The sequence below is a fragment of the Tigriopus californicus genome, chromosome 1, assembly GCF_007210705.1.
Source record: "Tigriopus californicus strain San Diego chromosome 1, Tcal_SD_v2.1, whole genome shotgun sequence".
NCBI lineage: Eukaryota > Metazoa > Arthropoda > Copepoda > Harpacticoida > Harpacticidae > Tigriopus > Tigriopus californicus.
In genome coordinates, this window is record NC_081440.1 from 6975419 (window position 1) to 6996583 (window position 21165).

General features: G+C 43.9%; 6 protein-coding genes across 7 annotated transcripts; 2 read left to right on the top strand and 4 right to left on the bottom strand.

Moving 5' to 3' along the window:
- Positions 1-979: 979 nt before the first annotated feature.
- LOC131887482 (uncharacterized) lies at positions 980-2139 on the bottom strand. Its single transcript, XM_059236111.1, has 2 exons — positions 1323-2139; positions 980-1253 (listed from the first exon to the last, which is right to left on the bottom strand). Exons 1-2 carry the CDS (start codon positions 1867-1869, stop codon positions 1111-1113), a joined length of 690 nt encoding a protein of 229 aa, XP_059092094.1. The 5' UTR covers positions 1870-2139; the 3' UTR covers positions 980-1110.
- A 1007-nt stretch (positions 2140-3146) lies between these two features.
- LOC131887475 (testis-expressed protein 9-like) lies at positions 3147-5495 on the top strand. Its single transcript, XM_059236099.1, has 5 exons — positions 3147-3487; positions 3893-4640; positions 4712-5002; positions 5060-5194; positions 5265-5495. The coding sequence occupies exons 2-5, from the start codon at positions 4263-4265 to the stop codon at positions 5364-5366; spliced, it is 906 nt and encodes a 301-aa protein (XP_059092082.1). The 5' UTR covers positions 3147-3487; positions 3893-4262; the 3' UTR covers positions 5367-5495.
- Positions 5401-6975, bottom strand: LOC131887450 (uncharacterized). Its single transcript, XM_059236066.1, has 3 exons — positions 6513-6975; positions 6307-6449; positions 5401-6238 (listed from the first exon to the last, which is right to left on the bottom strand). Exons 1-3 carry the CDS (start codon positions 6707-6709, stop codon positions 5448-5450), a joined length of 1131 nt encoding a protein of 376 aa, XP_059092049.1. The 5' UTR covers positions 6710-6975; the 3' UTR covers positions 5401-5447.
- A 147-nt stretch (positions 6976-7122) lies between these two features.
- On the bottom strand, positions 7123-10005 carry LOC131887440 (FACT complex subunit Ssrp1-like). The gene is made up of 5 exons (XM_059236056.1): positions 9844-10005; positions 9561-9749; positions 9169-9384; positions 7751-9085; positions 7123-7685 (listed from the first exon to the last, which is right to left on the bottom strand). Exons 1-5 carry the CDS (start codon positions 9892-9894, stop codon positions 7395-7397), a joined length of 2082 nt encoding a protein of 693 aa, XP_059092039.1. The 5' UTR covers positions 9895-10005; the 3' UTR covers positions 7123-7394.
- Positions 10006-10538: 533 nt separating this feature from the next.
- On the top strand, positions 10539-16500 carry LOC131887460 (N-alpha-acetyltransferase daf-31-like). Of its 2 annotated transcripts, XM_059236087.1 has the most exons (5): positions 10539-10695; positions 10825-11210; positions 12201-14327; positions 15253-15535; positions 15604-16500. In XM_059236087.1, the coding sequence occupies exons 1-3, from the start codon at positions 10675-10677 to the stop codon at positions 12352-12354; spliced, it is 561 nt and encodes a 186-aa protein (XP_059092070.1). In that variant the 5' UTR covers positions 10539-10674; the 3' UTR covers positions 12355-14327; positions 15253-15535; positions 15604-16500. The 2 variants fall into 2 exon arrangements, with proteins under 2 accessions (XP_059092070.1, XP_059092061.1); XM_059236078.1 differs by lacking the exons at positions 10539-10695; positions 10825-11210 and having other exon boundaries at positions 12415-14327.
- Positions 16435-20536, bottom strand: LOC131887433 (uncharacterized). Its single transcript, XM_059236043.1, has 3 exons — positions 20194-20536; positions 17550-20120; positions 16435-17338 (listed from the first exon to the last, which is right to left on the bottom strand). Exons 1-3 carry the CDS (start codon positions 20276-20278, stop codon positions 16533-16535), a joined length of 3462 nt encoding a protein of 1153 aa, XP_059092026.1. The 5' UTR covers positions 20279-20536; the 3' UTR covers positions 16435-16532.
- Between the last annotated feature and the right edge of the window lie 629 nt (positions 20537-21165).

A 21165-nucleotide genomic window follows, 5' to 3' on the forward strand; every position in this document is an offset into this window, starting at 1 on the left:
CAATCTATTTCATTATTACAAAATCTTTGAAATTTACAGCACTCAAAATTGTCTCCCAACTTGGACCCCAAATTAGTACCCTAAACCATGCAGGTTTTTAAATCAAATTGGGTTCCTCATAATGCTTTATTTCAGCTATCTCTCAGGGTGAAGAAACGTGGGCTAAAATGAGAATATTTTTATATTGTTCTTTTTTGCGTCAAGTTTTGGGATTCTAGTTGCATTGTGAGAAAAAGTTGAGCTTGTGCCAAAAAGGCAAGTGGGAACAATGCAAGAATTAGAGAACTACTACTTTATTGCACAAACCGAGAAGATTGCGACAGTACAGTATTTAAATGAGGCGCAAAAGGTATCTTATATAATACATCACAAAAGCAAAGTTTACACTTTTGAGCCCTCCCAAAAAATCCAGGCTAGTCAAAACACTGAAGCTCTTGATTCTTTTACGGGTTTCCTTCAATGTTCCATTTGCCAACCGCGACCATAAGAGATTCACAAATATCGATGCAGATGGTTGGCCACTTCTTGGTTCTTGGCTAAATCCACAGTAACATTTCTAATTTCCTTCATATCAATGTGACGCTCATGCACAAATATTATTGCAGATGATTGGCCACTTCTTTGCCATATCCACAGCGACATTTATCATCCACTTGTTTGCAAGGCAACCCTAATTCACAAATATCATTGCAGATGATTGTCTCCACTTCTTGGCTCTTGGCTAAATTCTCGCTGACATCATAGCAATGCGACCCTCATTTCCAAATCTTTGTTACTGTTAATGATGAGTGACCAGTAACGTATTTTTGTAACTTTCACGATAACGTTTCTCGTTGCCTTTCATACCATGTGCTCCTCAATTATAGAATTGGTGATGGTGAGTGGCCACGATTAAGTTATTTGGATGTTTTCAGAGGCACAATTTTGGGCTCGTGCAATGTTCTCTTCACTCAATTTACGAACATCTGCTCATGTTGGGTTGTTTGTTATGTTGCTTTTATTCTGAACATATGTCTTGGCCTAATCAGGACGCTATTAGCTTTCTCAAAAATTGATTAGCTTTGATCCCCGAAATTCACAGTAACACTTTCAATAGCGCGAAACTTGAGGTCAGTATTTTATTCGCTTGCCCTGACCTCGGCCCAGCTTCACTTCTTTCAATGATTGAGTTGGTGCTGGAAGATGGTTTGCTGGTAGAGGGCTACTGAACAAGGCCGCACAGGCTTCTAACCCTCGGGTAGCGGGTCTTGTATCTGAAAAATAAGTGAATTATCATTGTCTACATGGCCACGCCTAGCTAATTCGAAGGTTTGATGGTTTACCTCCTGCCACAGGCCCTGGTGGAGGATTGGGATCGGTATTTTCTTGCGTAGTGCCTATCATCCCGGGACTCGGTTGAGTGGCCTGGATTTGCGCCCGGATTTCTTGTCGACGGGCCCCACGACCTTTGCCCACTTTCAAAGGACCACTTGAGAGGGTCGGCAAGGGTCCGAGATCCCTGGCCGAGGCACCGGACGATGGCCAAGTAATGGATGAATCCACGGTGGTGATGGAGTCCGTGGGGTTCAAGTTGGGCGTACCGGTGGCCGATAGGACGGGTTCCAATCGAGCCACGGCGGGCCGTGCGGAGGATTTGAGCGATTTTAAAGGCGGTCGCCGGCCATTGTGACGCCCAAAGACCCGCCAAGAGACGATCTCTTCGGGAGAATTGAGTGAGTCGTCATGGACCGGATCCAAAGATCCCGTGAACCAGTCGTGGTCCTGGTTGTCCTGGTGGAATCGGGACAGGCGTTGGAACCAATCTTCCGTGGGAAGCGGGTCATGCCTACCCACTCTTGGGGACGAGGGTGGGATGGGCATATAGATCATGGAGAAAAAACACGGGCTTGCGATGGATGGATCCGCCCTTCCGGAGTGTTGGCGGAATAGTGGAGTACAAACAAGAACATTCAATTGGGCGGGGCCTAGCTATCGACGTTAGGAATAGATCGATGGAGTTGATCGTAGGTTGAGGAAAACATATTGGAAAGGAGTGGGAAAGTGGCGGACGTTGGAAGGATGCGAAATTCGTGGACCTTCACTGTCTGTCCACTTGTAAGTCTGTTTCACTAGTAACTATTGGCTAAGACAAGGGCCATGGTGACGAAATCTAGTTGATCAAATAGTGCATGCTTGATCCACGCCCGAGACTATCTCTTTTGGAGCCAAAAGAACTAGACCAAAACACAAAGAGAGCTCAAAGAATAGTAACAATAACTAAAACCCTTAAGAATACACCTTTTTAAAGCTGCACGAGCCAACATTGGGATGTGAGCGCGACTACCACGTAGTACGAGGTATATTGTTATGGCCGCTTATTTCCTTTTCATTTTAATTGATACGTAAAAATCGGATATAAGAGCAGGATGGTGAATCCCCGAATCAAATTAAATAGTAAAGCATAGTAAAGTAGCCTATGCATATAAGAGCACAAAATTTTGGGCCACATCGGATATGTGAGCAGATTTGAAGGTGGCAAAATATTTTTTTTTTTATTTCCCACGCTCCACAATGGAAACTGGTTGAGCCATTTCATAAGAGCAAGTTTTCACCCGCCTTCTCATAAAAAAAACATACAGTCATACATAATGGCTTCTGCCAAGAGAACCACTTTTTCCATCAAAGAGAGGCAACAGCTCATTGCCGATTTTGACAAGCGTTTGTCCAAAATATGCCTGACCGAAGCTGCCACAAAGTTAGGAGTCATACGTGCTTCCTTTGGAAAACTCTTGGTTTTTTTTCAACTTCATAGCCAGTATGTGATTCTGTGACAAATTAACTACGTATTTCGTGCCCAAACATACTGACAACACACTGCCTTCCGAGCCACTTCCATTTGGCTCGATTTTTATGGCTGCATTTTGTTTGCACCGTAAAACTCCATCAAATTACAGCATAAACATATGTTCTCTGTCATCAGTTTGCCTCTGGAGCCGCAGAACTGGAGCATCGGATATAAGAGCAGAAATTCACGGCCCCAAAGCTGCTCTTATATCCGATTTTTACTGTGCTCCCATCTGAGTGAAGATGAGAAGAAATTATTGCGAGGGGTTCGCTAGTTCTTTTTTTTTGCAATTAAAAAATTAAAAAAACTAAATTGCCTATTTAGGTTGAGAAAATTTAAATAACTGGTAAATCCAGAAAAAATGCCAACATCAGCTAAAACAGGGCTAAAAACAAAAAAAAGAAGGGCTGAAAGAGCTAAGTCGAAATTATTCAGAGCAAGACTTCTACAAATTGAGGAATAAAAGCTCATCCACCTCTTTGGAACTAGATTTGGTCACACTGGCAAGGGGTGAGTCCAGACCAGAAGCTACGTACAATGTCTTTTAGCGTTGACTCGAGTCCAGACTTGTCACGATATTTTTTCGTGTTTTTAATGGGATTTCTTTAGAATACGGGCTTTACTCCATTGAGAATTGACCATAACAGAAATCAGCCTTTGAAGGTTAATAACAATAGCCTAGTGCCCTGACTTCAGGGTCTCATGTGATGAAGTTAACAACAACCTTGAATTACCGTGAATTTGCTAGCTAACAAAAGGAAAATCTGTTGTGAACAAAACTAGTTTTGACAAACGTCTGGAATTTACACTCAACGGCAAAACAAAATGTTTTTCCTGTCTCTATTTATGACAAGTCATGATGTTCAAAAATTAGTTATCAATATTGTGGATCAATACTTACTTCTTAGGTGCCCCTGCCCATTTTAGGACCTTGGCTCCCTGTCTTAACCCAACTCTTAACAGCACTAAAGTTGGTCTACATCTGAGACCACTGTGAACAAGTTGCTTTGGGACGGCAATTCAAGGTTTTTATCCTCAACACATGAGACCCTGAACTCAGGGCATTAGGCTATAATATTAATATTGCGGCGTGGAACATGTTGAAAAGAAAAAGTTGAAGTGTAAGATTGTTTGAATCAAATATCGTGAAGACCCACCTTCTTAATTTGAAAACGACCTAAGATGGCTAAATATTTCGAAATAATGTTTCTGTGTATGAGAGAAAAACAAAATTAGAAGTCTGCATTTGAGTATGGACTTAATCCAAAATTAGAACCACCGAGTGTACCTGAGAAGAATTTTAACACTGGCTGTCAAAAATAAAGTGATGGACGAAATGCAAGATATAAATAACACCAATCGAAATGTGGAGTTTTCGTACATGTTTGTATAAAATGATAGACAAAGAAAGTAACTACCGAATTATTTGCCACGAAGCATGTCAGAAATAGATAAAGGAAATACTGCTGTGAGCCCTCGGGCCCAGAACTTACTTGTTGGATCGATATCGAGATTCCTCTTATGCCTTTGTTGTTTCAACGAACGATTCCTCCACACCGGCGAAATGAGTTCGGATTGGGAGACCCAAGAATTGAAGTTAAGGCGGAAAAACGCGGATCTAGATCGACAACGAGCTTCGGTCATCTCTGATAGAGGAACTACGTCAGATTATCCCTCGATAAGCGACATAACTCGCTCAAAGATTCCCATCAAAGTTGAACTTCGAGCTAAAAAACCGCAGGGACCCCATGCACATACCGAGGGCCCCGATAGCCAAAACCTTTATGCTCAATGTATGGTTCAATTGAAGACTCGAGTAGGTTTTGACATTTGATGTATATCTCCCTGGCACTTTGAGTTTTAATCTTTTCTTTTCTATGCATGTAGAACGAGGAAAACGCCAAATTAAGGAAAGAATTGGACGATTGTCGCAAAGAGCTTCGCAATTTGAGCTCAAATCAAGTAGAAACACACAAAACGGCTCAAGTTTTGCAAGATCAGGCCCTCAAACTAGCTTCAAATGAGATCATAGAGCTTAAGCGTGAAAATCAAGTTCTCCAAAAAGATCTCCAAGTTGCAAAGGATGCAGACTTGAAGTCGAAGAGTCACATAGAGAAAATATCGTTAGAGGTCAGACGATTATCAGCTGTGAACCAAGATTTGGAATATCAACTCAAGGTGTCTGGAAGTTCGTGAGTATTTCAAGGATAGTTCACTAATCAAATTTATCCGTAGGACTGTCAAGTTTCATCAAAGAAAGAACAAAAGGCATCGCTTCACCAAATGAGTGAGAAAGATAAGCAAATCAAAACTTTGTTCAAAGCAATTCAAAAACAGTCCGAGCTGATTCATGTCTTGAAGCAACAACGAGTAAGTTAAATTAAACCGAATCATTTTCTTGAAATTATGTTTTGGGTTTATTTTTCAAACTCTCTTTTAGCTTCATTTGGAGGCCTTGAAGGTTTTAGAATTCAGTGAGGAAGAATTTCTTGAGACGTTGGATTGGCCAAAGGTGGATGCGAAACGAGAAAACTCACCATAAAGTTCACTTTGGAGATTCAAGAAAATCACGGATCCTTGGAAAATATTACAAACCCATTTTTGTATTCAGATAGCAATCAAATTAAAACCGAACCCTCCTTTGCCTCTCATATAAGGAAACATCATCAAAGTCGGATCGAATCGTTTCATTTCTGTTGGAAAGGCGAGGATTTGTCTCATCAGGAAAGCTGTAATTTCCACGGCCATAAAATGAGCCTTCATGAGGATATTGGCCGAAACGCGACATTAACTTGTTTCGTTGCGCAGGTCTAAACTGACCATGATAATCAGGGTACGTGTGCACCTCCTTTGACCAAGATAACGACCGTCCCGGTGCCGATGAGAATCGGTTGTACTCATCTTGAAAACCTTGGTTATAGAATGATCCTGGTTCATGAGAGGGAGCATCTTTGTGTGGTCTCATTTGCTTCATTATTGTAGGTCGAGCATTAAGAACTTCTCGTATTGTCAAATCATCTGTAGTGTCCGGGAAAGTTGACGGGTTAAGTAATTGAGGCCTCTCTGTCAGGGCTTTTCGAATGGCATCGCCATCCTCTATCGCATTTGCTTCCAAGCTACATTTCCCAGTTTCATTTGGCTTCGGTCTCTTGGGACTCAATGCAGATTGTTTGGAGGTATTCAGAGGTCCAGCGGGGTTTAAAGTAGCACTCCTCTGTGGCTTTTCTGGCGCTTTCAGCGATTGGGAGATTCTGTCTTGGCCTCTCCTCCAGTATTTAGTCACGTTATGGCGGCAATCACTCACACTTTGGGCAATGAACTTCTCATGGAATACACATGCCATCAGAGCGAAAAGTAGTCCAAGAGCGGTCAGCACGATCAAGGCCACGCCCTCCATATTGACTGAGATGCCATCTGCAAGAAAGCACTTGTTAATTGACCTTTTGTTAAGTCGCATGCAAGAACTGGAAGTGAGCGACTACCGTTAGGAAAGCCAGCAGTAGTTGTCATCATTTCACAATGGGATCCGTAGTTCATTCCGGAGTTTCCAGTTAAGCGAAGGCAAATGTCATATTTTCGTGCGGCTCGAAGGCCTTCAACCAAAACATTGACGAAACAATTGCGTCTGATTTGGAAGAAAGAGAAGAATGAAAATTGGATAAACATTTTTTTCAATAAATTCTCATACCCATTATTATCAACACTCATAGGGATTGAATCTTTGGTGAAGACCTTCTTCACCGACACTCCAAAAGCTTCTTGAAATTTCACCGACACGTGGGAAAAATCACGTTCTTTTTCCGGGCAAACAATCGAGAGATTGACAAACGTATCTCCTACGGTGGAATTTCTAAAATCGAGGAACATGTCTTCCATTCGTTCCATGGGGTTCTTTCTAACGTAAACGATTCTCAACCAAATAAAACGAGATCTCCCTCGAATGTGTCCGCTATTTAAGGATAGTTGCTCCGTTTCGGAAAGTGTAATCAGTTACACTCTTGAGCAATTCAGGGCAAGCCTTTTCACACATGCACATGCTCTAACGACCGACCAAGACAAGCACAGTTGAGGTGGCTTTCATGGCATTGACAACGACTGGCGTGGTTGTTCTTTTGAATTGAGGTGCCTATTTTCTATTGCACTCACAGCTAACACGTCAAGGAACCGATGAACAGAGAGCTGCGGCAGAATTATTGCCTATTATATTGGTTACTACCGAATGAAGAAGTGTGCTTTCTGTTCGGAGAGCGTTGTTGTGGTTGCTTATCAATAAATTAAGCATTGAGAGACCGAAATGCTCCATGGTACATACAGGGACTCACCCTATTTCAGAATGTCTAATGTATACATTGTGGTCGACTTACAAACAATTTAAGAATACAAAATATGAATGGGCTCATTCTCGGTTGGAATAGTTTTTTCACGGAAATAATGCGAAGGGAATGCTCGTCTCTGCAACACCGTTCACCTTAGAAATTCCATCACTCCACAGTTTTGGTGGCTAAACGCCATTTTACAACCATTTCTTTCGTTGCAACTTTTAAGCAGAATACAAAATGGACCGAGCCTTCTAATCACCGCCATCCGAAGACGAATCAGACTCTTCGATGAACTCTTTGCTCTTGAATCCTCCTGGTGGTTTGGCGGGAGAAGTGGCTGACGGAGCTGCAGCAGATGAGGATGATTTGGGCTTCGAACTTGACTTGCTGGGGGGTTTCGAGGTTCCAGCCTTAGCCGCCCGCTTTTCTTTCCGTCGTTCTTTCTTTTGATTGGCAAGCAATTCGTTTCCACCTTCCTCTTTCCATTTGGTAAGTTCGTCGTCATAACGCTTCTTGTCCTCAGCAGCTTTTTTGTCCCATTCCTGAGGGTCAAAAACAGGTTATTAAAAATCTACACCTAGTTAATAATGAACAAAAAGTAACTCACCGATTTATCTTCCATGGTTTTCCAGATCTCGCCAAACTTCTTGCCCAACTCAGTGAGATTCAAGCTGGGATTTTCTTCCTTAACGCGCTCTCGATTGGCATTCATCCACAAGAAGTAAGCAGATTGATTCCTCTTGGGCTCTCCAGGCAATTTCGTTCGCGTCTGCTTGCGCTTTTTTTTCTTTTCACCACCCCCACTGGATACGGCTTTCTTGTCTCGTTTGCCTCGTTTCTCCTCTTTGCGTTTCTTTCTTTCTTCTCGCCGTTTATCCGCGACCTCACCTTGCTCATCGCCCGATGAACTGTCACCCGATGTGGTTGAAGGCTCCGAATCGTATTCCTCTTTAGCGGAGAGAGCCTCGAGGTTGTCAGGGTTGAAGTCAGAATCATCCGACGACATGCTATCATCACCACTACTAAATTCTTGGGCATCAGCCTTAACTTTCTCCAAGTTGTGATCGATCGTCTCATCGTCGAAATTAAGCCCGCTCTTTTCGCCGACTTTGCCCGAGGTCTTGAGTTTCACTTTCTTATCCTTGAGGAAGTCGTACAAACGGGAGTATTCCCCTTTCTCGATGGAAGAGAATGTATACATGATGTCACTACCAGCATCGACGGAGATATCAAATGAGCGGGTGGATCCGCCACTTCGCTCAAAGCTCACGGACCTGACCTCGTCGTATCGAATGTAAATGGGAGGCTTGTAGACGAAGATAAAGCCTCGTTCCAACGGATACAAAAACCCTGAGGCGGCTTTGTGTGAGCAAGAAATAGCGGGTGTACCTGAGTGGCCCAAAAAGTTGCCGGGGACGATCACTTTTTTGTTGGTCAAAGCTTTGAGAATTTTGGACAAAATTTCGTACGTGGGACCATTGAGTTCTCGTTCCAATTTCCCGTCGTATTTCTCTTGCAGCTCCTCATCGGTGAACGGTAACTCAATTTCAGATTCATCTTCCTGTTTGAAGTTTAGTACCAAGTAATGATAGCGAGTTTGGCCCTGCTTAATGGGTGGATCGCAATTGACAGCAAAATACATCTGACGTTGATCTTTGTGCGGCAGGAGAAACAATCGCATGACGCTCGACGAAGAAATCTTATAATCGAAGGTCTTGCCGTGCAAATGAATATGAGAAGGGAAGATCTTGACATCGTAACGACCACGCGGAGACAGACAGTGAATCTCCCGGAAGATGGCGATAGCATCACCCGAAGTGGTGACCACCGAAGCTTTCTTAAGCACTTGCTCTTTGAAAGCCTCGACAGGATCGTCTCCGGCCAGCTCAGAGGCTGGAATGTGGAAGCGCATCTCGCACAACATCACCGGAGCATCATCGTTCTAAACGCAAGGCAGAATGGGATTTGAAGGCGTGCTCACCAGAGCCAGTCGTGGTATATGCAACCACTCGATGGTTTACTTACTTGGTGAAACTCCAGCGTGACCTCGTTCTTGCCGTGATTGCATTGGTTCACGTAAGGCAAGGGGATTTCGTAGGAATCGCTCTTACCCACTTCAAAGCTCAAAGCGGACCCGTTGAAATTGGCCGCACCCCAATTCCAGCCCTTGACGCTTAACTCGCGATCCAACAGATCCATTTTGTAATACTGCGTGAAGAACTTGGCCAAGCGCTCACGTTCCTGAAAAAATGAACAAGTACGCACGCCATATTAACACGAGTACGAGGGTCTTAGGAAACTCTCCATGTTTTTATAAAGAATATTACAATCAACCCTTCAACCTATGTTTACTCTTCACCTGGCTCTGGACCCAACCCGTTCAATTCCAGTCCTGAAGTTGTTAGGGCAGCACTCACCGCCTCTTTGAATCCGGCAAATCGATGCAACAGGCCGTCCTTGGTGAAGATCCGGATGCCCCAGGACCCGGCCAGGCGTTGCCAATTGACCACATCAATCTGATCGGGTGGAATCAAGTCGGCTTTGCCGGATTTGGCATGGGGCTTGAACTGGACCTTTTCGTCCGTCAATTTTAATTTTCCAGATTGCTGAAAAGACCCAAATCAGTTGGTAAGGCTGCCTGCCTGCCTGTCTGCCTGCCGACCACTCCAAAAAGTCCAACATTTGTTTGCCATCCCTTACCATGGAGCCTCGATGCTCGCAGGACACATCGGCGTACTCCAAGAAATCCATGCTAGCCGAGAAAGAGATCCAGACGGCCTTACTTAAATTCGAAGGTTGATGCTACAGCCTTTCAATCGTGAAGGTCCTGATCAGTCTCGGTGGAGGAACCCCAGTTTCAACACCAATTCGTCCCAGGAGGAAAACAAGACGAAGGTGACCAAAAATAAAAGGATCCAATGGCAACGCCAGCTCGGTTTTATTGGAAAAATGGAAACAAGTCGATTGAATGGGGGACCAGAAACCTAATTTGCGTTCTTTCGGATTCCTATGGCCCATTCCATGTTCAAACAGCCTTTCTTTCTTCAAGTAGTTAAATATTCTGAGCTATTCCCAGATCATGCTTCGGGTCACGCTCCAGTCAATTTAGCCAAAATACCGGGAAATCCGGCTTCCAGCCAGTTTAGCCTCAGAATTAAGAAGGCTGAGGGAAAATGACATTTGGTCAGCTGAAAGAGGCATGTGTTCTCAAGGTGACTTCTGATACGAAACTTCGGCTTGATGGCACTCCTTGAAGTTAAGTAAATGCAGCTAAGAGGCTATATATATATATAATTTGAAATGTCAACCCTTGCCATGTTTTTTTTTGATTGAGTCCTTACTTTTTGTAAAACATACAAATAAGAACAAGTAGATTTGTGTGAGCCAGCCTCAGGTTAGGGTCACCTCGAATGGGATTGTTTATCTGCATTCCATGGATTCAATGTCTCTAGTGTGGTGGCTCCATCCCCTTATAAAGGCCGAAACTTTGATCGGACATCTTACCTTGATCCTGACCTTTAATCCATCAGTATGAATATCCGATGTGCCAAGGTACGTGTTATCTGTGTATGTATATTTATTACCATTTTGATGCGTCCTCGGGTCCATGGTCTTTACACGGGTTTGGGCGTGCCTGTTTGATGGATGGATTGCTTGATTGGTTGACTGATCCATTTTCAGACCGAGGATCTGATGAACATGCAGCATTGCAATTTGCTGTGTTTGCCGGAAAACTATCAGATGAAGTACTACATGTATCACGGGCTCTCGTGGCCTCAGATCAGTTTCGTGGCCGAGGAACCGGCCACTGGGGCCATCGTGGGCTACGTGCTGGCTAAAATGGAGGAGGAAACCGAAGGCACGGTGGGCGGGGCCGATGAGCCTCACGGTCACATTACGTCCTTGGCCGTGAAACGCTCCCACCGCCGTTTAGGCTTGGCTCAAAAGCTCATGGACCAGACGGCGCGCGCCATGGTCGAGACCTTCAACGCCAAGTACGTGTCCTTGCACGTGCGGAAAAGCAATCGAGCCGCCCTCAATCTCTACAAAACCGCGCTCCTTTTTCAGTAAGTGGTGATCAAGTGATGAAACTTCAATGAAGCTGACTGACTGTGATAGAATAATCCATCTAAACCAGGATGTCTTGGGCCAAATTGCCAAATGTTGAAGCATAGTTTGGGGGGTGATTCCTCGGTCTAAGCCATGAAAAGACGAGGTGCCCCTTTCGAATCGATATGATTTTGTAGTGAATTCAAGTTGGCCAGCCAGGACCAATCTCAAATGCCAGCCAGGTTAATCCCGTGGAATATTTGACAGGGTTACGGTCAATGCGATGAAATCGAAATTCTCATCATTATGAGTAATAGTGCTTCAAATTTTCAAGTGGATCTAAGCATAATGAATTGAGTTTGTTCCGGTTGGTAGCCTTTAAGAAACGCTTAAATGACGGAAAATTTCCCATTCTTGAGGATCTTTTGTTCGCAATCCAATTCAAGAATGGTTTGCCCTTTTTGTATCTTCGGATCCCAGCTCTTTTGAATGCTATCGAAAGTAGTTTTCGAGTATGATTAATGTTAGCGGTAGGAGAAGGCTTTGTAAGCTGAATGGTAGTCATTTATCCGTCAATATTCCGAGGGGGGGGGGCATAGAAATTTATTTGTCCCATGTAATGATATGATGGATAGAAATGACTCGTTAAGATTCGTAATTGACGTGTTCAGAGGGACTCACTGCCGCCTTTTCCACTTGGTCGAACATAAATCAAAAAAGCGAAAACATGAATCGTGGTCAGTCAATTATTTGCTGACCCTGTAACCTACCTAACCACAAAAGAGTTCGTATTTGTCATTCAAATCATCGAGCGTGAGGGTTAGTCTTGGGTCAATTAAGCCCTTACGCTTTTTACAATTTTGTGTTGAGACGTTATCTAGACCATGATCAAATAGATTCCAGGGGTCCTTGCCAACACAAACTTGAAGGCATTTGAGAACGATTCTGGCCATAACGCACTGTCCAAATAGAAAATAAAATGAACTTTGGTGTTTCTCTTTGAACAGGATCAGTGAGATCGAACCCAAATATTACGCGGATGGAGAGGACGCTTATGCCATGAAGCGCAATCTGGTAGTTTGGGCCGAACAACAAGGGATCTTGCCGGCTGATCCCGACTCGTTTTTCAAATCTAAAGGCATGGAAGAAAAAAAGAAATAGACATTGTCAATCCTTACCTGTCTATTTGCGACGCTCAATGTTAGCCATGGACATGTATGAATTTGTAATAACCATGAAATCCTTCTTGGTTTGACCTCAATGGTCAATTCAAGGCCGACTATTCGAACAAAATCGGTCAGGTTTCTTTAAGATTCAGGTTTCTTTAAGATTCAAGTTTATGAGAGAAACCACGAGTTTTCAAGACCAAAGTGTTTGTTTGGAGGAGAAAGTTATGATTTAGTGTAAAAAAAGTCCTTAAGAAGGACTGTCTCGCCGAGCGGTCTAGGAGGCAACTCGAACAAGGCAAGAATCTTCTCCTCAGATGTCTGGGGCTAAAATTCCGGAGCCGGAAGTAACCCTTTAGGCTAGCTAGACCACTGAAGTCCACCTCTCTTCTTTCTCAGATTCCTCCATTGTTCAATATGCTGCCTTCAAATATTCGTAGGGAATAAGTGGGTGTTGATCCAGCAACATCCTTAAAGTCAGAATTGGACAAGGTTTTGACCAAAATTTCTGATCAACCCTATGTTTAAGGGCTAGCCAGATGTGCCAACCTTAATTCGTTTGTGGATCAGATATCATGTGAATAGAAGATAAATGAAAACGTTTTTCTCCTTGGAACTGCTGGGGAGCCCATTCCCAGTAGCGGTAAGGACGTCCACAAAATATAAAAAGTCTTCATCTATAGCTCCTTGTCATTATCAAATCCTGATGGAACGAGGCGAGTAGGGGTTTTAGTTCATGGAATTAGTATTCAATGTCACTAGGCAATATCATTTTTGTGTTTCCTTGTTCTTTTTCTCGAATGTTTATCGATGAGTGGCCCCTTGTAGTGTTTTAGAATAATGTTTTTGATCATTTTCATTCGAAACGACTCTTCGTTCTTTAATCACCATGTTAAAATCAGATTTTAGCTTTCAACAACGACTCTAAATATTGGAACGTAGCGTTGTCCTCCAAGGTCACGGCACAAAATGTCACTTTTCCACTTGGCTACTTTGTTCAGATCAAACTGGGGAATTTTGCTCACTTTTGTAAAAACCCTCGGAGAACATGAAGTGCTAATTTGGCCGAAAAGGATTTCGGACTCACATTTATTTTGTACAACAGTAAGTTTGGAAAGTGTGAAGCAGATTCAGAACAAAATGTTGTAACTCCACCTTGATTAATCCTGCATTTTATTCCTTTTCTACGTCAATACGTATTTAATCATCTGTTGGCCCTAACAGTGTTTGTCAAGCATTTTGTTGCTCAACCCTTGGAAGCTCGTCCCCCTTCGCTCCAATTCATTCAACCATTGGTCGTCATGCTTTGCGCGTTCAAATGCGAGGGTTTTTTCGTACATCTTCGCTCTCTTTACGTTTAGTTTCCATTTCCTCGCCTACGTTACGTAAAGCGAAATGTGACGACTGCTTCGTAATCCGTCATCCGCTCGGGTTCAGTGGGTGTCATTCCGACTATCACAACTCGCACGTGGTCTTTGGTTTCCTCATCCACATACGCGGTTGACCGACGTATCGGTATCATCATCATCACCGTTATTGTCGCAACATTCGGCTATACGACAAACTGGATGATCGAAGCAGTTGGTGTTTGTGTTTGAAAGATCGAAGAATGTGAAAAACCGTAGGGGCCTACTTTATGCCAAGGATAAGTTAGCCTACTCTTGATTCTAAAGAACAGAAATCTTGAGGAAAACAACCGTAATGAGCGTATAACGCAAGCGTGGTGGAGCAAAATAACCATGGAAGCATCTCGGGGTTTCGCGTTTTGGCTGGTGGTGGCTCTCATTGTCTTGGACTGCTCTAAGACCCATGCACTCAATGACTCTGGGTTCTATTCGGCCAGTTTGAACACGCCCGGATCTTTGTTCTCAGGACCTTTGGTGGGGGCTACGTTTCTTGAGAATATCTACAATAGCTACAATGCTACAGGATTACTCGCTCTAGGAACCATCTTTTTAGCTGCTAGTGGTAAGTCAATATGTTAAAGCAAGCCACTTCATTGTTCAGTTTCCTTTACTTCTTTCCTTACATAGGGGCCGAGAAAATATGAGGTGCTCTGGGGAATTTTTCATTATGTCAAAATGTCGCAAGAATGATCTATTTTCTACCCAAAAGGGCTAAATGTTAACTTAAAGTTCACAAATAGATATAAAAAATCACATTCGTTCATTTCTAAGTAAATTAATTCAGCTGTGTGTTAAAAATTGCTCAAAAGTAATCAATCAAGGATTAAGAAAGTTAACTTTAAAGTAATGATTTAACAATTGACAAAATTAATTCTTAAATCAATGATGCCCATCACTGGCCCCTTGTAACCTAAAACAAAAATGATATCTACTTTTGCGGTGGTTTTACTTTGTTAAGGTCAATTCTAAAATAATTTACAAAATTATCAAATGGACAGCTGGGAACTTTCTTTCGGCATGCCGCTAGGTTTGCAGCTTAGCGTATACAACTTTACAATGTTGTGGGAAAAATGTTAGAATTTTGAACATTTTGAAAAAGATAACGAATACTCATTTAAATATGTTTGCTCCTTTTACACCTCATTTTTAAAAAAACTAAAATTATTTGCTGAATGGCTCATGAGTTGACAGAATCCCATATACTTTTTCACAAAACAATTGCATGATAGCCTCAACTAAATAAATCTTTTTCATTTGTGAAAAAATCGGCGTTTATTCCCAGCATGGAGGAAATAGCAATAAATGTTGAGTAGATTATTTTCCAAAAGAGCAAAAACATTTTCCATTAAAATAACCATCAATTAACTACCGAACAACAATGACGAGGTTTAACGGAACAGGGGAACCTAATGCTTTCTGTAATTATGACCCGTGCTATGAATTACGGAAAAATGGGGTAAATTCAACATTCATTTCAACTTGATTAGGTTTCATTGCCTTGAAAAGCTTGCCACCTCCAGAGGAAGTCAAGTACCAAGTTGAGGAATGGAAGAAAGACCCCTTGGCATTTTTGCCCCAAATTAAGAAACCCAATCTGAAGACGGTCCAACGTCAAGATGTCACCTTCAACTACGATCTCCACGGTTACGACCCTTATGACAATGGAATCTCTTCCACTGCTGCAAGTACTTATCCCAGGCACTTTCATGGCTCTCTGGCACCAGATTTCCAGAACTCCCAGTACAATTTTGTGGCCAATTCTCCCGGACCGTGAGTGAAAATATTGTTTTAATTCAGCTTCACAGTTAATAGACATATTTCGTTTACCATTTACACAGACCATATTCGTCCATACCGGCCATTTCGACCGTTCACTCGGTTCCAACAGAACCCGTGAGCTCGAGGCGGCAACAAATCGTGATGAAGATAAAAAACGCGGATCCATCCCAAGAATCCTCTTTGCTTGCACGTATTAAGAATGCCCTGACTAAAACCGTAGAGAACTTTGCCAGCAGTCCCAATTCTTTCGCTGAGTCAGGCGTTGGTGGTGTTGATGTGGATTATGGTCAATCCGAGAATATTCCCGTCTACGACTTTTTTGAACCCAGGCCGAAAGTGAAAAGACCCCCGCAGCAATACATCCCTTATCTCAAGCGCAATCAAAATAAAATTTACGAGCATGCCAACACTCAGATAATCCAATTGGAGAAGAGACGTCGACAGTTCGCGCCCACGAAAGCTTCACCCCCGAACCACACTCCTTCGAAGTATAGCACAAAGTTTCCCTGGAAGCAATACTACTGATCTCAATCGTCTAGTCAATCAAGTCATCCGTGTGGAGCCGTCGCGAATCGGGATGTGATGCAAAGAAGCTCATGGATTCATTACAATGAATCAAAAATGTCAAAGGTTATAAGTGAAAGTTTTTTCTACAGACTGCGGGCTTTTTGATGAGGAAGAACAAAAGACTGTGAGCGTTGAACTGTCCATTCAAAAGTTCAGGGCTTGAAACCGAGGCAATTCTCGCAAGCCTCATCTGGTTTCATTGGCTACGCTTCTATGCACAAAGTGGCGTAACCATGTACAATTTACATACATATACGATGGATTGACCTGCAACATCTCATTTCAAGTGACGATGTTTTCTTTTACAATGAAATGTACTTGACTTGATTTTTTTCCCCTTTATTATGCAACAATTTAACAAAAATACAAATTGCTATTCTGGCTTTTAAGAGTGGTTGGTTCTTTATTTAAAAAAGGGCAACTATTTTTGTTCTGTTTGAGCCAAAAAATTGTCCTGGTTCAAGATCCGGCCGTTTATCAAGGATTGTATCACCCATTCAGTTGTTACCACAGGTATTTGCTTGCTCTTGGCATCGGCAACCAAAGTGGTAGGCTCGGGTGGCTCCGTGACCACAACATCAAGCTTGGCAAGCTTGGCGTCGATCTTACCTTTGGCTCGACTGTACACATTTGCACCTAAACGTGTTAACAATGGCTTCCAATCTTCACGAAACTGGGTACTTGTGGAAGCCACAAGTACGGTCAAACCTTTAAAGAGCTCTGTCAACGGAGATGAATGACTCTCGATGACCCTTCCCCCTTCTGAGCTGATTCCAACGGGTAGGGAGTAGTGCTTGATTGGAAGTGTGTCTCGTTCTCTGACACTATCAGAGATCCACCTGTAGTTCACTCTGGGGTACCCATAGGCTACGCCTAGTAAGTATGTCATGGTTCGGCACTCACGGTCGGAAATGACGAGCAGCTCTTTGGGAATGCTTTGATGAGCTCCAGGAAATGTCTTGAGGACAGTGCCACCGTGTTGCCGAATCAGTTCGGCAATTTCCGCACGATCAAAGTGTTCTTCGATGTCGTTTCTTGAACGATCCAAGTCACTCGTTTCGTCGGTTTCGGTATCGTAGTTGTCGTTGGAAGTCTTAGTTCCTTGTGTCAGGATGAATTTCATCCCCTTGAAAATGGACTGACTTTTGCCGTTGATGTGCTGAAATGCTTCGGATCCGTTGGTCTCGTCATTTGTGTCCTCGTCAGTGGTTTGAAGGATTCTTCTTCCTGAATTAAACACGGGCATGTTAAATGGAAAAAACACGAGCAAAGGTCGATCAGAAGCCTAGTAACTTATTATTAGGGCTGTTTTCGAACTCGTAGAGTGCGTCAAACGGAAAATGGACACTAGGAATACAAGACTTTAAGAGCTGGCTTATCGTCAATCTATGATGTACAATCAATGATATACAAGACGGGTTGAAATTAAGATACTTACTCGTGCTCTTCTTTTTGAACGTGGCTGAAGTAGACTTTCTAATCGTATCTTCCACTTCAGTTTCAACAGCACTCGTTTCTATATAAGCACCACCCTTCTTTCGACCCCTTGGAGTTCGATTTGGAGTTCTCTTGGGTGTCGAAATGGGAGAGGATAACACTGACCCTAATTTTGCTCCTCTACGACGGCCCGAGTCCATGATGTTATCCAGACTAATATCGGCTCCGGTAGAGGAAGCGGTGGAGAGCGTCCATGGTCCTCCCAGAGCCTGTTGAATAATCTTCGTTTGATCAGTGCTAAGAAATATCTTGTCAAACGAGACGAGTCGAGCCTCCTCAGTGGTTTCATCGTCTCCGGAATTTTCAAATTCGATTAAATAAGCCACTCCATTGGTTTGATCGGCAAATGAGGCCACTTTTCCAATTTGGTAGCTCCCCCGGTTCTTTTCGTCAAGAAATACGTTCACTTCGTGCCCTTTCACTAGGGAAACGGCGGGAATGAGATCTTGAAGCTTTAGCACTTTCTCAACCTTATCCGTGAATTGCACTCGCCATAAATCGTCCTCTTCGTGTTTGACAACGATGGCGGGCCAAAAATTGATTAACGTCATTCTTTCAATGAACTTGGCAAAAACTGGGCAATCTGCATAAAGATGAAGAGATCCCCCCGGATTGCCGTCGGAGACGCTTTTCGTAAGTGTCGGTTTGAGAGTAGCAGGAGTCGGAGGAAGCGACAAAGATGAGGATGGAACACTTTGAGATGGGATTGATGTGGCTAAAGATTGAACTATTTCCACGTTTTTTTTGTTCAAAAATCCAGACTTGGGCAAAGGAGCCATGACATTGTGCGGCTCAATGTCCATCTCAGGCATTGTGGACAAACGATCTCTTTTGCTGCGGACATCGCTACCACTCGAAGATGATATCCCGCTGGATACATCGGCCGAGTAACCGGTGGATGAGGCGGCGGAAGTTGAGCTTGAATGAGAGTGAACACTAATTTGGGTCACGTCAGATACCCTTGACCTTCGAAGAGGGCCAATGTCGAAACTAGGACTATTGACCATTCTCTCTTTCAATCCTTTAAGTTGCTCTTCAGGTTTTATCGCGTCCAGACGTTGATCAAATATCACCTTGTTGTGAAATCGCGAGACGATCTCATCATGTTCTTCCTTACTAAGAGGCCCAAGGAACATAGCAAAGGCGTCCGATGATTTGGATTGAGGCTCTTTAAAGCTGACGGTCGTTTCTGATTTTGCCTTTTTGGGTGAAGACACTTTCGGCTTCCTCCGGTTCTCTCTGGCTTTTATTTTCTCGTCTTCTGATGATTCCGTGAGCAATGCCCGTTGAGCCGGTCTTTTTCGAGGCGATCGAAGTACCCCCGGGGTACTGGTGGCTTTTCGCGCACTTCGGATCATCTCCATCCGATCCTTCATGCGTTCGGCATCAATGGGACTCACGGAAAGATCCGATTGCGTTCCCATCAAGTGGTTGGAATCAAGCTTTTCTTGCCTTGAGTGACTCGATGGATCATACGGTTTGGGAGTATTGAGTTGACTGGATCCGGCCGAGGGTAATCCATGCAGAGAGGATGAGGCCTCATCATCGCCCACCGCACTCTGAGTCTGATACGATGATTTGGCTATGGGAGTGGAGTCTTCACTTTCTGCGCTAGTCATGGTGGGGCGTGTACTGTCTGCTGATTCTGATGATGAGGTCTTGGGGGCGACCTTGGTAAAAATGGGATCAGAATCCAAGTCCCGAAGTCGGTCTTCCGGCGAGATCGTCAACGGCCGAAGTTTCAGTGGCGATTGATCTTTGATTGGGATAGAAATGGGTGATTTTTTACGGACTTCTCCGGTAAAAATGGGATCAGAGTCCAAGTCTCGAAGTCGGCCATCGGGCGAGATGGACAATGGTGTCAACTTCAGAGGCGATTTGTCTGGGATTGGGTTTCGAGCGGATGTTTGATGTAAAATCACGACCGAATCATTGCCCGACTGATTTGATGGTTCAATGACAGAGATACTGGAGTCATCATGGGTGGTCGGTGCCACTTCAAGCTCCAAAGATGATTCGGCCCACCGACCGACCTTACGGGGCCTGTCCTCTGGCGAATGGCCCGTGTCAGTCTCCCCGTCCAGAGTGCGTTTTTCCGGCCCAGTGGGCGTGGATCCAACCAACAAATCCGTCGGCACGACGTCTTCTTCAAACAAATCTTCATCCTCGATCGTGTCGTCGGGCGGGTTTTGGGATTGTAAAACATGGCTGAGGCTGGTCGGAGGGGGGGAATGCGGGACGGATGTGGGATCGGGACTGATTTCTTCAATCGACTGACTCAAAGAGTCATCTAATCGGAGATTTAAGGATTGTGAAGGACGGTTGGGGGACAGGCGGGCATGATCCGCCAGATCGGACGGGTCTTCAGCCACGTGGGCATCGGGATGGGCCGCCATGGTGGGCGTAGGGTCAATGGCCTGAGTGGTGTTAGTGGCGTCGTGGGCGTGATGAGAGTCTAAAATGGAGAGCGACGTTGGGGACGGCGATTCCGAGGTGGAATCCATGATGGGGCCTATCAAGAGGGAGAAAAGAGTCGACTAATTGTGATGCGGAATGCGACGGCCACTCCACCGGCATGGTTTTACCTGATCCGCTAGTGGAGAGGCGGGACTGGTCTTGGGCCATGCTTCGTCCTTTGGGGTGAGCTCTCGAAACTGACCAATTGATCATTGATCAAAGATAAGATCCCCAACAGAAGCGGACACCATCTTCTGTCAAAGATGCGACATACACCCATCCATGTCTAGTCCCATCCGGTCGATGGATAATGATGATGCGGTCTGGACGGGTAAGGCTCGACTCCTGTCCCACTAGCTGCGCCACTTCTGTCTTTCCTATGCGTTTCAAGGCCTGGGTCCTGCCGGATTCTGATCTGGGTCCTTTTCCCGCCGTGGGTTTACTTACGGCTTTACTTCAATTTATAATCACTTGCCTTCTGAGCCCAGCGTTGCCAGATCCCCAGCGCCGTTGTTGCTGAAGATGCCGACTTCTTGCTCAAAAGTAGGCCATTTGAATGTAAAAGCTAGCTAGCCCCTGGGAGGCCACTATTGTTACTTCCTTCTTTCAGCGTTTGAAAACATGCCATATAGTAGTAGCTTTATGTTACAATTACATCTTTTCATAAGAGCCTTTAGCCAATGATTTATCTTTGTTTTCCAGAAAGGTGCAAGCTTGACCTAAAAAAATTTGGAAGCAGATGCTCTGACATAAAACGTGACCGCATACTTAAAAGCACGGATCATGATTATTTCCCATAAAAGTGAATTAGTTCCTAATAATTTTCCGGTGCAATATCTTTATATATCCAATAAATGAAAGTCCTGCTCTATCCCAGGCAAGCCTGTCATGCCTAAAAAAGATGGCAGGCTTGAATTTTCTCTTACGCCTACCTAAAACTAACTGATTTGGAGCTCGTTACATCCTAGGCTGTCACCAACTCACGTAATCTCTCACTTTTTACAGAAAGTTAACGGACCTATTAAGGCCCCCCTATTGGCAACTTCATAAAGCCCAAAGAAAACGGGAAGAAGCACGGTAGATTGCTAAATAAATCACAA

Bases quoted from the DNA above. Each gene is read 5' to 3' on its own strand.
- LOC131887482 (XM_059236111.1), bottom strand. From the start codon at position 1,869: ATGATCTATATGCCCATCCCACCCTCGTCCCCAAGAGTGGGTAGGCAT. The intron at 1,254-1,322 runs GTAAACCATCAA...CTTATTTTTCAG, and splicing joins ACCAGGGCCTGTGGCAGGAG to ATACAAGACCCGCTACCCGA.
- LOC131887475 (XM_059236099.1), top strand. From the start codon at position 4,263: ATGTCAGAAATAGATAAAGGAAATACTGCTGTGAGCCCTCGGGCCCAG. The intron at 4,641-4,711 runs GTAGGTTTTGAC...CTATGCATGTAG, and splicing joins TGGTTCAATTGAAGACTCGA to AACGAGGAAAACGCCAAATT. The intron at 5,195-5,264 runs GTAAGTTAAATT...ACTCTCTTTTAG, and splicing joins ATGTCTTGAAGCAACAACGA to CTTCATTTGGAGGCCTTGAA.
- LOC131887450 (XM_059236066.1), bottom strand. From the start codon at position 6,709: ATGGAACGAATGGAAGACATGTTCCTCGATTTTAGAAATTCCACCGTA. The intron at 6,450-6,512 runs GTATGAGAATTT...CTTCCAAATCAG, and splicing joins ATGAGTGTTGATAATAATGG to ACGCAATTGTTTCGTCAATG. The intron at 6,239-6,306 runs GTAGTCGCTCAC...GCTTTCTTGCAG, and splicing joins TACTGCTGGCTTTCCTAACG to ATGGCATCTCAGTCAATATG.
- LOC131887440 (XM_059236056.1), bottom strand. From the start codon at position 9,894: ATGGATTTCTTGGAGTACGCCGATGTGTCCTGCGAGCATCGAGGCTCC. The intron at 9,750-9,843 runs GTAAGGGATGGC...GGGTCTTTTCAG, and splicing joins GCGAGCATCGAGGCTCCATG to CAATCTGGAAAATTAAAATT. The intron at 7,686-7,750 runs GTGAGTTACTTT...TTTGACCCTCAG, and splicing joins AAACCATGGAAGATAAATCG to GAATGGGACAAAAAAGCTGC.
- LOC131887460 (XM_059236078.1), top strand. From the start codon at position 14,099: ATGGAAGCATCTCGGGGTTTCGCGTTTTGGCTGGTGGTGGCTCTCATT. The intron at 14,328-15,252 runs GTAAGTCAATAT...CAACTTGATTAG, and splicing joins CATCTTTTTAGCTGCTAGTG to GTTTCATTGCCTTGAAAAGC. The intron at 15,536-15,603 runs GTGAGTGAAAAT...CCATTTACACAG, and splicing joins GTGGCCAATTCTCCCGGACC to ACCATATTCGTCCATACCGG.
- LOC131887433 (XM_059236043.1), bottom strand. From the start codon at position 20,278: ATGATCAATTGGTCAGTTTCGAGAGCTCACCCCAAAGGACGAAGCATG. The intron at 20,121-20,193 runs GTAAAACCATGC...CCCTCTTGATAG, and splicing joins CCTCTCCACTAGCGGATCAG to GCCCCATCATGGATTCCACC. The intron at 17,339-17,549 runs GTAAGTATCTTA...TGTTTAATTCAG, and splicing joins GTTCAAAAAGAAGAGCACGA to GAAGAAGAATCCTTCAAACC.